This window comes from Carassius gibelio, chromosome A21 (genome assembly GCF_023724105.1).
Source record: "Carassius gibelio isolate Cgi1373 ecotype wild population from Czech Republic chromosome A21, carGib1.2-hapl.c, whole genome shotgun sequence".
NCBI lineage: Eukaryota > Metazoa > Chordata > Actinopteri > Cypriniformes > Cyprinidae > Carassius > Carassius gibelio.
In genome coordinates, this window is record NC_068391.1 from 11,779,046 (window position 1) to 11,795,161 (window position 16,116).

The 16,116-nt window shown below is 39.1% G+C and overlaps 1 protein-coding gene across 4 annotated transcripts in view; it reads right to left on the bottom strand.

Moving 5' to 3' along the window:
- LOC127941600 (zinc finger and BTB domain-containing protein 16-A) overlaps positions 1 to 16,116 on the bottom strand; it is a 96,868-nt gene that overhangs the window by 39,455 nt on the left and 41,297 nt on the right. For all 4 annotated transcript variants that reach the window (XM_052536849.1, XM_052536846.1, XM_052536850.1 and 1 more), the window contains exon 3: positions 12,278 to 12,375. In XM_052536849.1, coding sequence (XP_052392809.1) covers positions 12,278 to 12,375 — 98 coding nt within the window. The remainder of the gene's footprint in view (positions 1 to 12,277; positions 12,376 to 16,116) is intronic.

Consider the following 16,116-nt stretch of genomic DNA (forward strand, 5'->3'; position numbering starts at 1 on the left):
TAGCCTGGTGTGAAGTGGCAGGAAATGAGCAGAGTCTCTTGGATCTCACTGGCATCTCAGCATGGTTTTAGCTCTGTTGAAGCCACCATCAAACTTAAGGTGGGATTTGTGAAACTGTTGCCTATTGCATCAATGCCAGCACATGTACAATGTGATTCTGATCACCGTCCATCTGTATTAGCAAGTAAACAATGAGTCAAGTCCAAGCCTGATTATTAATTACTATGCTAACACTTTACAGTAAAGTTCAAGCTAGTTCAGTCTTGCTTCCACAACACACTACACCAGGGTCCTGAAGAGTTTAGCTCCAACCCTAATTTATCACACCTGAACTAGCTAATCAAGGTCCTCCTAGGCATACTTAAAACTTTCATCCAGGTGTGTTGAGGCAAGTTGGAGCTAAATCCTGCAGGACACGGGCCCTCCAGGAAAGTGTTTATTATTATTTTTTTTTTTTTAAGATGCGCTTATGCTCACCAAGTCTAAACTTGCTTGTTGAAAAAAAAAAAAAATTAATTAACAATTGCGGATTGTTATTACAATTAAAAATAACTTTTCTATTTTAAAACAATGTATTCCTGTGTAAACCATAACAACTTTTAGAAAGGATTATATAAATGAACAAAAATAATTCAAAAGAATAGCATTTATTTAAAATGAAAATCTGTAACATTATAAATGTCAATTGAAAATTACTGACTGCAAACTTATTGTTCATGAAATTACTCAAATGTGAAAATCTGTAATTGTAAACTCCCCTAAGTAAACAATCAAAAGGTGCTTCTTTAAAAGTTAGTATGCACACCGAGAAAGAAACGGCAATAAATGATCTGCCTCTGCTCTGCTGCCTAATCAATACCTGTGAGGTCAGGATACCTCCAGCCCTCTTTATCACAGGGGAACCTGAGAGCCTGACCATGCGGTGAACCCTTTCCCCAAACGACCACCGAAACCTCAACCAACCACTGGATACGACAATTGAGCCGTCTTTACAGTGCTGTAAATGCCTTTACTGCTGGGTGCAGAGCAGTGGGAGGCCGGTTCTGCTCTTTCCTTATTTGCCTTTCATGAGCAGGGAGGGTGAATCCAGGTCCTGAAATATAATTGGATCAATTTGAGAGTGGTTTTCAAACTGTGGTACATGGAGCACTAGTAGTGCGTGAAGGATTACGAATTAGTAGATTGAATGACAAAAAATTATTTATTATAAAATAAAATCAGAAAACAAGTGTGTTAATATAAATTTTAGGATGTCAGGTGAAGGCCAAAGTGAGACAAAGAATGCATGTGTCTCAAGGCAGACATTAAAATCAAAGACAAAAAAAATAAAAATAAAAAAATAACAGGCCTTCTCATTTAAATAATGGTTTGAGTATCTAAAGCGGCCCTGAATTTTGACAGTGATTTGGAAAAAATACTAACTTATAACTAACAAATGTAGTGTAGGTGTAGTCAAAAGAGAGGTGCAGAAGTGCTAGGCTGTCAGCGACTGAATGCACATATTTAAAAGAGCCCATGTATGCTCCACAGGTCAAGAACCAGTAAAGATTTAACATTTAGTGCCCATTATTTCCTGCTTTCAAGTCACACATTGTCAAAGGCACTCTCTAGTTTATTAAGGCCCGGGTCATGGGAGTGGGGGAGGGGCCACAGGCTACACAACGATCTATGTATGGGACAGCACCTAGAACACACCCACACAGTAAGGGTCATTATTAGACTGTTCCCCACTTAACACAGGCATGCCATGAGGTGGGTTAAGATTTAAAAAAAAAAAATTAATTTCCAAAAGAACAGAGTTTGAGGCACTCCAATAGGAACAACTGCCCTAAACTCGGTGCATAAATAATAATAAAAATCCAACAAAACAACAGGAAATGCACAAACACAGTTTATATTTATTTATCACTTGATTTGAAATGGTTCTTCTGCTACTAAAAGTTATTCAGCTTCAGATTCAAAATTGGAACGTAATCCAATTGCAAACTTTATTTATTCATAAAACAAAATACGTCACAACCACTAGCAGAGGGTGCCAAATGACACCAACTGAACCTGATCTCTCTTTAAACGGTCACAAGATTTTTTTATAATTTGAAGAGAGAAGGAACCTTCCTTGGCTTAAAAAAAGAAAGGATTGGGGAAGAGAAAGAGGGTGATGACAGAAGAAAAGAGGAAAAAGTTACTTCCATAAAGTTCTTTTCTTCACAAATGTTGACTGTGCGACACTCCCTTTAACTTCCTCACTAAAACCTTTTACGACGTCCTCACACTTGTTCCAGATCCACTGACTTCCTCTTTATGTTCTTTTGCTCCGCATATGCACGTAGAATTTCTGTACGATCAGTTACATTCTGCATTGACTAAACAGGATATTGATAGATGGCTGCTAACTTTGTTTTTCTATCAAGCTCCTATTGGCAGCACTTCATCAGTCAGTTATATAATAAGATGCTTTTTCTCTGTTTTTTTTTAATTTTTTTAATTTTGCAATATATTTAATCAATCGCCCCACCGGGTTTGTAGTTGTCCATTAAACAATATTACTTGTGTCGCCACAGACGGTTTCAAACTGCCTGAGCTAGCGGTGTTTTTCCTCCATGCTGAAATTATTTGGATGGCCCAGGATTAGTATTCTGATCCACAGACGTGTTTGCAACAGTAATAACACAATATCCACGGCCGCTTTTCATGTTGAACCTCCCAGTGGAATGGATAGCATAAAAGCAACCCTTATGTGTCCTGGCTACTTCCAGATGGGACTGCTTTTATCTTTTTTCTTTCTTTTTTTTTTAACATGAAAGAGCCGTCGGCAGATCTTTGCTTAGCGTGTGATTCACTCTTCAGCCAAAATATGAAAGTTTCAAAGAGCATTCCATAAGGGAGCTCTTCTATAAATGGGATTCATAGCATTTTAATCTGCACTTAGAAATTGATCTAAAAGTTTCCCAAAGCAATCGGCTGAGCTAACGCAACAATGAAAAAAAAAATGCCTTGGAGAGTATTTAATTTTATTGCTATTGCGCAGAAAACAAATCATATTTCATCCACTATATACACAAGTCACAATGATGCACAAATATACAGTGGAATAACAGGATTTTCTTGGGGGACTTAAACAGTTTGGCTTTTTTTGTTCGTGCTAAGGGAGTGCAAAGGATGTTATTAGACGCTGACGCATTTAAAAATATAAACCACACCGCTGCCACATTAATTCAGAATGAAAACATGCTGTACACGTCTATATATGGAGGATATATGATGTAAAGGTCTCGAATAAGACACCCCCCGGGGAGTGAGAGAGAAGAGCAGGCAGAAACTGATGCGTTTGAATGGGATAAGCAGAATTCAGGCATTTATCACACAAGAGCACACACTCTGTCTTCATGGCCTCAGCTGAGATAAAGGCCAGGTGAGGCTTCGGTGGGTGGCAGCGCTGAAGGGTTTCGACAGAACTGTGTGCGAGCATGGCTTTGAATGTGCGTTTCACGCTAAAGGGCCCTTCTTAACATGCGTTGGTATGCACGAAGCCTCTGCCATAGAGGTGTGCCCGCTCGCTTCACTCAAACTCAATTGGACTGGCGCAGAGTGTGCCAACACATTCCACCATTTATTTTAACTCAGGCAGCAGATGACCCTCTTAATCTAATAATCACAGTCACGGAGGAGGTGCCGTTAATGTCCTCACATCTACAAGATTGCGCTTTTTAACGCCACTTCATAAATAACTTTTTATCCGTGGTGTGACTTATAATCTAATATATGCCTGCAGCTTCCACTCTTAAAGGGATACTTCACCCAAAATGTAACATTTTATCATTTATTCATCCTCATGTTGTTCTAAACCTGTATTAAAGATATGATGAGTTCATGTGCCACTTTAACTGAGGCGCTAAAGCAATCACTCAATTGCTTGAATTTTGTTATGAATTTGTCGGAATTTGAAAGCTTATTTATTAAAAGAGCACAAAGCTTATTGCCATTGGACGGCAAGTGCGCTACAAATAATATGTAGTTCACGCATTAACACAACACAACATACAGACTAAAGAAGCCATATTAGTATCGTTTATAAACCAGAATCATTAACGATATTGTTAATGTCCAGACAGTTGACAGCTTTACCTGTCGTAGCTTGTTCAAGTTGTGCACGAAATAGACACTGCTTTTCTGCGCTTTTATTTCGCACATCGCAGCATTTAGTATTTTTTTACACTAAAACTTAAATGCGCATCATCTCTGTTTATTATGTCAACTTACTAAAAGATGTGATCGTAAAACAAGCAGGAAAAAAGACATTAAACACAAATTTTTAAGTCATAACATGAAAATGTATACAGTTTCAAGTGGCGATCACAGCAAAAATATAACTTGCAAACGAATATTTTGGACTGTTTTAATCATAGTCTGGAGTTCTGGATATGATAAATCCAAAAAGCATGTCAGTCTGCTCAGTGGCCCATCAGGCCTGGCATAGCGGGTCAGTCGTCAACTATGAAAAAAACAAAAAAAAAAAACACAAAAAACAAATCCATACTGGCCACAGGCTCCTCTCCAATCTATTTTCTGCTCAGCTGGTTTTAAATGAAGTTATTATGACTCATTAAAATGCCCGCAAGCTTGTGGAAGTCGGCCGATTACAATTTAAATTTAGTCTTTCCTTACAACCCCCCCCACCCCACACACACACACACACACACACACACACACACACACACACTACCAGCAACAACACACCACGCCGCTGCATTTCAACCACTGGCTCACAGCTGCAATCAGAGCCTTGATCTTTGAACACTAACAAAACCCAATAAACAAACAAATCATCACTTTTTTCCAGGGACTCTGCCAGTGTCTGAAATCTGCTGATGGAACTGCCGCTCTTTCACCAAACTGGTTTAAATCAGCATGACCTAAAACGCCCCCAAACCAGAGGCTTGAGTGATATGTGCTGTTAGATCTGCAGGTCTTGGAGGGTGGTATCCCTCCGATGCTGATTAATTATCAGCCATTCTTGTGAATGAATGATGAAACCTTGATTAGGTCAAGCTATTTCCTCATATGTATGTCAGCAAGGTGGCGTTATCAGTGAGGTGAAAGCGATTGCGCCATAAAGATTTACCGTGATATAAACTGAGATATGGCACAAAACAGCTTTCCAGACTGGATTGCGTCCAATGTTTATTAGTGTCATAAAACTATAAAAGGGCCTTTTGGACAGACAACATCAAGATCCCGGTCCACAATTTGAACAGTTATGCTTGCAATGGTCTAAAAATGAAATAATAATAATAATAATAATAAAAATAATAAAAATAATACAATAAAAATGAATAGAACAGAATAGAATAAAAAAATTAAATAAATAAATAAAATTCAGGTTATATATTGAAGTTATATTTAATTTTACTCAAAAGGTATTAAAAATATTAAAACATTAATATTCAAATAAAAAGTATATAGATAAATAAATACATTTACCTTAAATGCATGACGTCAATTTACGTGTTGCCTTGCCACTGATACCCTAAAATTCACCAATCATGAAATAGCTGCATCATTTCAATTCATAGCTGCCCTTCCATTCTGACAGCAGCAAACAGGAACTAAATGCATTCCCTGCTGTAGTTGCGCCTCTGTGCATTTCACCGTATTTTTCAGACTGCTTGTTGTGCACACGGATATTGCGTGTTTGTGTGTGTGTTGCTGTACTGCTCTCATTTCCAGCTGAACAAATTAATCTGTGCCCTTCCAGCTACGCTGCCTTTTTGACAGAGGCTGCTCAGAGGAGAGAAATGATGAAGCAAATCCAAAATTCAATCGCCTGTGTTCTGTTTTAGAAGGCACACGGTGTACTGTACAGCCCATAAAACTCCCAAACAGCCTCCAGACGCTGCTGCAATCACCCTCCATCAAAACACTTTGTCTCGCATACAAAAATAAGACCCGGCATTGAGCTGAATACCAAATCAGCCCATTAGAGCACAGGGGCACTTGCTACTTAGCAACCAAAGGGATTTAAAGCTGCAATACCCAACAACAAAGGACTAAGATCAGGATCTTTTACAGGGTATTATGGCTGGTGTGAGCTTATTCCATGTTTTAATCGAAAAATGTTAACAAGATGAAGGCTGCAATGAAAAGAGGCAGAGGAATGAAACAAACACCAAACATCCTTAAATGGAACCATCCTAAAGGAAAAAAAAACAGCATAGCGATGCCGCTTCTTTTTTTTTGTTCTTTTTCCAAGAAGAGCTGCAGAAGGAATTGTGAAATATTCCAAATTTGAATACAATTCTAAGCTGATGTGTATTTCAGTAATAACAAATGCAGGAAAAGAATATAACACTCTATATATTACAAATTACAACAAACTGCAAAGTGCATTGTCATATCAAAATCGATTTAAAGTTAAAAAAAAAAATATTAGTTTAGGATGATATGCATTCATATCATATTTATCACATACGTGTGTGTGTGCATATATGTGTTTGTGTGTACATATAAAACAATTACAGTATACATACACAAATTTCCATTGGCCATTACTCCAGTATGAAGTGTCACATGATCCTTAAGAAATCATTCAAATATGCTGATTTACTATTAGAATTATTAATGTTGTTGACAAAATAATTTTGATCCCAAACTTTTGACCGTCAGTGAATATTTACAGTATATACATAGGTATATACATACGTTTTTATACATTCATTTACAGTATATAAGATCATCAAACTTATCTTACAGTAATTTATAATTGTTTATACACACACACACACACACACACACACACACACATAATTATACATCTAAATTTGATGCATCCGTTTTATTGTTAAAATTGAATCGCCTCATTGTATCCGTTAAATGACATCTTTACAATGCTTGAGGAACTGTTTCTTCAGTTTGACACCCAGAGGTTTTTTTTTTTTTTTTTCAGATTAAATCATATTACTGAGGAATTCACTCAAGTCTGGGAGTTTTTCTAATTTCCTGTTCATGATTTAAAACCTAAACCACAGACATTAAAGCAGGCATTAATATATTCATCATGTCTGGCCAATCCAAGGCTGAGAACAATTACCGTACAGCACACCCCTGGGCATCAAGGGAATAAACACTTGTCAGCTTTTTGAGGAGATGCAAACTTGTCAAACAATTACAGAGCCATTACCCCTGTGCGTAATCATTTCTCCTGGACCTTATAACAGAGGATTTATGTGGCACATAATTCAAAGGCTTTTTTAAATGGGGATTTAATGTACATCAACAGGTCAGGGAAAGTATTATGGGTTTAAACCACCAGAGAGAACTTGGGGCACGCAGCCAAACAGAAGCTCAGGCCATTTATCCACGAGGCCCGTCATCCCCTGACTATTGTACATGAGGGAGGGAGGGATGGGAGGAGGGCTTTATCAGCTGCTGTGAAGAATTTACACGAGGGTGTTGAGCACCAGGGCATTCTCTCTCTTTCCCCCCTACTCTTTATTTAGAGCCCTTTCTTCCATCCCACCCCTCCTCCTGTCCCATTTGCAGGCTCTCTATTTTGGAATATGTGGCTTGGAACGCAGTCAAGTTTCATTAATTTCCAGTTTGGGTACAGTATGTTCCCTTCACTCACATCTGCGAGCGATCAGAAACGCTCTGGAATGTTGGCAGAACATCCAGACCTGCCGGCAGCTGATGATGTCATCAGTGTGAGGGAAGAGCTGGCGAGGGGCCAGACTGTGGGAGCCCAGAGAGCAAAAAGAGGGAAATGCTCACTCCGGCTTCTCTTTTCCTCTTCCTTCATGCCTCACATTTTTCAGTGTCTCTCTACTGCAGAGGTTCTGACATGGAATAATAACATGTAAATAATAAAACAAAAGTAAAACAATAAATAAAAAAAAATCTTGACCCAATCTTGAAAACCATGAAACAAATGATATAACAGAAAATGCACACCAGAACACAAACTTTCTTTTCTTAAACCGTTTGCTATAAAGATAATTAAAATGATTTCTACATGATCTAAATTTTACATGGGACATCAAATGCAGACCCAACACAGTACAGTTCTACAATAATAATAATAATAATAATCATCATCATTAAGACGAAACATAACTGCTCCTGTGCTTAGTGTCAAAACATGCAGCTGAGGACATGAACCAGGAAACCAATGTCAAATGGGCTGACAAAAGCTCCTACACAACAAAGATAATAGCTCGGCAACAATGGAGCTAAAGAACAGCCTGCGGGCCAAGTAACACAGCCATAATTGAAACGGCTAATTCGCTGTCATCAAAAGAAAGAAAAGCCCATGTGCTTGCAAGTCAACTTGAAAGCAACTGCAGATAGATCACAATATTGGACAAAACGATTTCCACTTGTTCTAAATGACAAGGTTACAGAAGAGTTACAAAACTTTTATAAAAAAATAACACAGCCACAGTTGTATATATGTGTGATTGCACTGGCAAAAGGCAGATGCCAAGCTGCTGGATAGTTTACAAGGGGTCTTGCTGTGTTAGGCCTGTCTCAGTCTACTGAGTTAATGAAGTCAAGTGAGGTCCACTGGCTGGGCCCTCTGGAGAATAACACACAGACTTAATCAGCCTGGGCCAGGCACTTCGCCTTGCTAATGAGAGTGTTCACACCGTCCCCAAGTGTACATCTGCATGTATGTGGACAGTTCAATTCACTCAGCTTTGCCCAAACGGGTAGGTAGAAAAAAAAGCATTTTATAGATAGATTAAAATAAAAATTAGATTATAAATGCAGAATAGCCTACATTTAAGAAGGTAGACAAATTAGTGTGAAGCCAACATGGGCAAGCTGCATAACATCCTGGAAAACAATGAGTATAATAGGGAGTATAATAATTATAATATAAAATACTTTTTTAAAATGTATATAAATATAAAGTGGAGGAAATATATTTAAAACAAATTAAATGTATATAAAACTTATTTTAAAACTTATTTTCTTATTAAATATATATTAATACAGTAGTAGTTTGGGCTACAGATAAACTTGGACAAGTTGCATAACATCCTGAAAAAAATATTAATAATAATATGATAATTATAATTATATAATATACATTTAAAAATAAACATACAAAAATATGTATACAGAACAATTATTCCTATTATTATAAAATAAATAGAAAATAAAATATGTATATAAAGTAAAAAAAAAAGTAGTATAGTAAGTATAGACAAGACGAGGGTAAAAAATGAAAAATATAGATGATATATGCCAAGCAGTCTATGTTGATCTGTAATCCCACTGAAAAGCTTTGCCTCCCCTTTTAAAAATGGATCAAAATATGTCCCTTGGCTAGCCTACCCAGACCACGCTCTGCACTCTTTGAAGTCACAAGGGAAGCTCACATAACACTAATAGCCTAGTCGTGCTCCAAATGGCTGAGTCACTTTCTTTTCCCTTTTTTGCTTCATTGCTGTGCTGCCTAACTACCCAGCAGCTCCCAGACCATGTTGACCTTAAACCTGAGAAAAAACAAACACATGCACTTTTCTATTACCAGCCTCTCACCGCAATGCACTTCCACCCAAACTCCAGGACGCGAGGCCTCGAAAGCCCCAGAAGAAAAAAAGAAAGCTAAAAAACAGCCACCTCAACCGCTGCTGTCAGACAATAACTTATAAAAAAGAAAAAGAAAAAAAAAACACAGGAAAGAAGAAAAAAAACTGGCGCAAGATTCACTGTACATACTGTACCCTGGGCTGTGGCAGGCGGCCCAGATTGGCGCCCAGCCAAGTCCACAATAAAACAAACAGAGACGGCATGCACTAGCAGAGATGAGCGAGGGGGGGGGGGGGATGTGTGACTGAAATGGTACACCACAATACACATGACATACCCAATACCGTTCTTCAGCACCTTCTACTGAAGACGAGGGAGTGGAGGAGGTGGAGGGCAAAGCCGCTTGCTTGTTGTCACTGATAAAAATCAAACCGCTCAGAACAGGAAGGATAAAAACAGAAAGTTTGCAATGAAAGAACAAAGCAACCAAAAAAAAACTAAACAAAACAATCAAAGAGCCGCGCCGTGTCTCTGCCTCTCTGCCACTGTCTGTGTCTATAAAAGTGTTTCCACTGAAAAGCTTGAACATTACACAAGAGTGAAGCTCTCAAGAGCCAGACTGCTACAAACAAAAACCAGGTTAGCGCCGTGTCAAGCATCGAGCATATGAACGTTAAAACTGTTTTGTTCTAGGGGGTTTTTTTTGTGTTCTGTTTTGATGCACTAAAAATAAGCTGCCTCGCAATCCTCGCTGATTCCGCCTGTTGAGGGAGGCTGTCTGGGGCTGATTCTTTCGGTAAGGATCTTAAGGATTTATGACTGGTTCCTCTGCTGTTTTAAATGCAAAACTGCTATCATGATTACCGACATTTCTCATTTTTACAAGGGTGATGTAAATTTAGTTAAAAAACTGAAACTGTATCTGGCAGAGTGCTTAATGAACACGGCCCAAGCTCAGCCACCTCATGTGCAGATCCCATCATCACGTCCACTAGTGTTTTCCATCAGGATGGTTTCAGATATCAGAGATCAGTTCAGAAGGATTGTGGGAGCACTTAAAATTTCAATGTGAAAACTATTCTTAAGAAGATGGAAGAGGAGGATTAGAAGATTAAGAAGCTGATAATAATGATGATGATAGAAGAAAAGTAGAAGAGGAAGAAGCAACAAAAGAAGATTGATATGATGAAGGTGGTTGTGGTGAAAAAGAAATGCAGGGGACGAAGCAGCAGCAAAAGAAGTGGAAGAAAAGCAGAGGAAGATGAATAAGTAGAAAAGCAACACAAACAGCAGAGGAAAACGAAGGAGCTGCAAAGGAAGAAGCAACAGATGAAGAAGCAGAAGACGCATCAGCAGCAGAGAAAAAGACGAGGGAGCAGAACATGAGGAAGAACACCTTTTGATGATAAATCACATGGTACATGATCCAAAAAGCAACATTGTTGTTTGAGAAAATTAGATTTGAGTCTAACGTTTAAAGCTAAGGATACTTGAGCCGCAGCGGCCAATGTTGGGACTACAGTAAACCCCTGCAGTAATCCGGGGAGGGTGAAGTGTGAGGCCCCGCAAACACTAACAACACATCAAATGGCACTCAGTCTTTCTGTTTGGAGAGTCACTGAGCAAGTCAGTGGCTTTACAAAGGGCTTTTTGAAGCATTCTCTAGCCCCACTGTCTCATGCAACCCAGCTTTTGAGTGCAGGATTACCCGCAGTCATATTATCCAAACTGCACAAGCCAGTCTCCCATAAGGATTTCTGGATTACTATAATGACACGGAACATACTTTCGCACGAGTACAGGCGTCTCTGCGGGTCAGTGAGGAATACAAACAGAGATATTCATCGGAGTTCAGGCTCGGCCTCTTTGTCTCATCGCAGAACAGCTCTCATAAATGTCACCATGCAGGACACACTCCGTGGGCTGCCATTATGAGCGCACGAGAACTACAATATCTCCACAGTGTCTGTTATTGAACACGCATCTTGGGATTTGAACAGCCTCTAAAATAAACATTAGATATTTCCTTAGAGCACCGTCTGCCATGCTGAGTCGTGCATGAATTGAATTGGGCGGCCCAGCGTGAGACGTCACTCATCTCTCCACTCCACATGTTTTTAAACATCCCTGCAAAAAGTCAATCTCATCTCATTATATATGAAGATATTGACGTTGAAATATGCCACTGATGCGAGGCGGAAAGTTGGAAAGGTTTGATGGTGTAATCTGAGAGATTTTTTTTAACTAATCTAATCTAAAGCCCTAATTACTGTGGAATCAATTACCTCGGCACAGCACTCTCTCTTAATTATCTTAAACCCGAGTGTGCTCGATAGGGGGCAAAGAGTCTACAAAATGTGACCATAGTGCATATCTGGTGTGTGGTAAGGACTTTGCCTTCACTTGCCTGTGAATTTAGCTATCGCAGAGGAGGTGAAGGGAGATTCCTGTTAGTGGCCCGATGCTTTTATAGACTCTATATAAACCTGATTCACTACAGACCACAAAAGAGCAGTTCTCTATTAAAGAAAAGACAGAAACAACAACAAAAACACAAACAACCTCCAAAAATCAAGTGGATTCTACATATAGAATAGATAGATATATATGCTACGGTTTAAAAGTTGATTGCAATTCAGTACCTCTTGTCATTCCAATTCAACTTTCAAATGCATGAACTGAAAGTGAGAATTCAGAACTTCACCCAAGCCTGTAAAACAAGCTTCTGTGTTAGTGATGTTACCTGAGTGAGACAGCAAGTGCATCCTTAGGCGCAGACTGTCTAAGAAGCGTTTCCCACAAAGCTCGCATCCGTAGGTCTTCATTCCGCTGTGCAGCTTCCTGCGGGGAGAAACAGGACACAATAACATCAGCCAACACTGTTTATGTCACTCGCACAAAACCGGGCTTTCGAAAGCACCTGGGTATACTATGAGATTCGATTAGCGTACTAAATGGCAAAGACAGAATGGCATAATTTTAGTCCTACCGCTCCTCTTACACCAGATAACAAGATCGAGGGTATATTAAAACCAGTGCCATTGTTTTTGTGAAATACTAAAGCCAGATTTGCAACCACTTAAAGCTAAACTTGCGCATCTCCCTGTCACCAAAAACTTCATTAGACGATCGTCAGTATATTTAAGCATATGTAAGTAAATTTAAGCCTGTCACTAGATGTCATGAAATGGCTTGAAAGCGAAAATGATCAATGGCACATGCGGTTTCAAAGTCCTATTGTTCATTCATTCAGTTCCCCAAGTGGAGATGAAGGAGCCCTTTATCTAAACAGGAACATATAGATGGCCATGAGTCCCCAGATAAGAGCGACTTTAACGGCTGGATTTGGCTGCAGGGTCCATTTCAAACAGGGGTCAACTTTTCATGAGGCGGAAAGTGAAATATTTGTTCTCTTAAAATTATAACATCTCTGAGTGTCAGGAAAAGATTAACCCAACAGAACGAAGTCACACAAAATCATGTGGCCCCACAGAATTTTGAGTCAAGTAAACTTTCAAAGCAACTGGTCAAAGTTAAGCTGCTCAATTAATGAAGATGTTTAAAACAATGGGGAAGAAATCTAAATTTAAGGTTAAACTCACTGTCATGTTGCTTGAAATTTCTACTGGATAACCCCCCCCCCCCAAAAAAAATACAAATAAATAAAGAGATATAGAGGAGAACAACAACCACTTATAAGTTTTTTTTTCTTCTTTTTCCTTTTGTCATGTCTTATCTCTTGTCAGGACTGCCATATGGAGCCCCACTGAGTACAGGAAGAGACAAAGATCTCCTTTTGTTTCACTGTCCCTTGGATTAAGCCTGGAACCTGGTGCAGACTGGCTATGTTTAAGTGTATTTACCATTTCTACCAATAGCATTCTGCTTATGCACTTCAAATCAATCAGTGAATGCACATGTGCGACATTCTCAGGCTTGTCCACAAAAGATCCTTAGCATCTGCATCTTTTCAACCACACTAATCCTCACATGCATTGCATTAGATAGCTAATAAGCAAGCAGAAACAATCGAAAGTCAATGCTAGTGAATTAAACTCAGGCTGGTCACAGCCACCCATTAAGAATATGAAACTCCGTCACGGCAGGTAAGTGGTTTTATGGTTTGTGGTGGAGCGACGGGCTGCTCAAAATAGAAGGTTTGTAAGAATGCTGTGAGAACAGACAACTTGCTGTGAGTGGTGAACTGAATTGGTTTTTATTAGCATGCTTACAGCATTTGGCAACTGTTTCCAGAGTGGTAATTAGCTCATTGTTTGCACTTTAGTGCCAAATGTATACATCTTTAATGAGGAACAAAGATGTGTACTTTCGTCACTTTCAATTCATACTACATACTAGATAATGAAAAAAGCTTTCTTTAAACGGAGTCATTTTCATGTTAGTGAAATCCATATGCTGCTTGGTTCAATTGATTCTTCTATAAAGACGCACTAACCAAAAACTACTTTTTAAATCAAACAACCCCTCGTTTCTGTTTGAAGTTATGAAAATCAGCATCACATGCTGGGTCATAATGATTTAAGCCTTTTTTTCTCTGTTCTTATAAACAAGAGTTGGCAGAACATGGAAATAGTGGCAAGAATTATGAAACAAGGAAGTGTGGTTTAACCTCAGCGAGAGACCGAAAAAGAAAAGGAAAAGAAAAAAGAAAACACCAATGGAAAACCATTTGGGGGTTGAGAATTGCAAAAGATAGACTTCAGAAAATAAACAAAATAAAGGGGGGGTGGGCCTTGCAATGCATCCAAAATTCTGATGGCAGTCTTCTAGATGGGGATTGTGGAGACCCAACAAACAAAGAGAAGAATGAAGCAGCAAAGCCCTTTGGCGAGCTGCAAGTAATTAAAAAGGCCTGTAAACGCCTTCCAGAATAAAAGGCACTTCAAGATGGCCGGGCGAGTGAGAGCGCAAGGGGGTGCTGGGAAAAACCAGGGGTCTGTACACCTTTGGGATCTGGGCTAATGCGGCACAGTACAGAGATACAAAGGCCTTTCTATCTATCCATTGTCCCTCTCCTGAGGTCTGAGGAGAACTTGCTTCCTCTGATTAGAGACTGACAGAGAGCACATACTGTCAGAGTGACCCTTTGAGCCCTGAGGGGACATTTGAGAGCTGATAGAATGCAGACTGGCTAGATGTTGCTGGGTACATAATTTGTGCTGCTGAGACCTGCAAGTGACCCCTTTAAATTATTTCTAGGTTACAGTATTGTATGAATATTGTCCCACTGATAAATACAGTGCAAATAGTTCTGTGTGCCCAGCAACTGATTCAAATATTATGTTAATTAACAACGAGTGGTGGTTTCATGCCTCACAGGGATGCACTCGTTTCGCACTGACTCTTATCTGCCTGAAAGAATGAAAGAAGGCGGAGCGACCAAGTGCAAATGAAATATTGAAGCCATAAACCGATTTGTACACGTACACGGACCAACTGTCTTGTCCATGTTCAGTCTCGAGTCTCTTGACCTTCTGCAAGCCCGGCCTTGTTCACACAGTGATTGACGTGGCGGAAGGGGGCGGACACATTATCGGCTCAGAATGCATTTTCAATGTGCACTCAATTTTGCTACATTCATTGTGGGACATTGAATGAAAATGCAATCGTAAGTGTCTTGACTGAGTGTAAATGCAATTAAGAAAAACATTTGAATGATAATTTTGCCACAGTTTTTGCTTGAACATGTTACACATCTAATAATTTCTGTAATACATTTTAATTTTGCAACTTATAAAGCGTTTAAAATTAGTATTCATTTTACATATTAAACCTAGTGTATGAGATAGAAAATGAAAATAGTGCAATTAAATTTTAAATGCTTCCATATACCCTCCTTGTAAAGGCTGTAAATCATAGTCTTCTGGACAACTGTCAGATCAGCAGTCTTCCCCATGATTGTATAGCCTAATGAACCAAACTGAGAGACCATTTTGAAGGAAACCTTTGCAGGTGTTTTGGGTTGATTAGCTGATTGGCATGTCACCATATCCTAATTTGTTGAGATTGTGAATTGGTGGGTTTTTGTCAAATTTGAGCCAAAATCATCACAATTAAAAGAAACAAAGACTTAAACTACTTCAGTCTGTGCATTTATTTAATACACAAGTTTCACAATTGGAGTTTAATTACTGAAATAAATGAACTTTTCCACACACCACTTCTTCAAGACACACACACCTCATATGTGTGAACTATGGCAGTTCCTTTCCCCCCCCAGACCTTTCCAACCAGCTGTGCTCTGGGTTTGCCACAGAAACTGTAGATGGTGTGTGTGTGTTAGTGTGTGTGAGAGAGAGAAAGAAGAAAAAAGGGAGGGGTGGCACTCTGTGAGCCTGAAACAGACTGACTGTAGTCATTAAGGAAGCAGGCATAAAACTCTCAAGCCATTTACTCAGTTAATAAGCGACTTTGTCTAACAGTCAGTTTTGACAACAGCAATAAATTTTAAATTTATGTCAACAAAACATATGCTGAACACCTCATTTCAATGCCGGAGTGGCATGCTGGCTCGTAAATCAGCCCTGTGTTTGAAACCCGAGTAGATTACAGGCCTGTGTT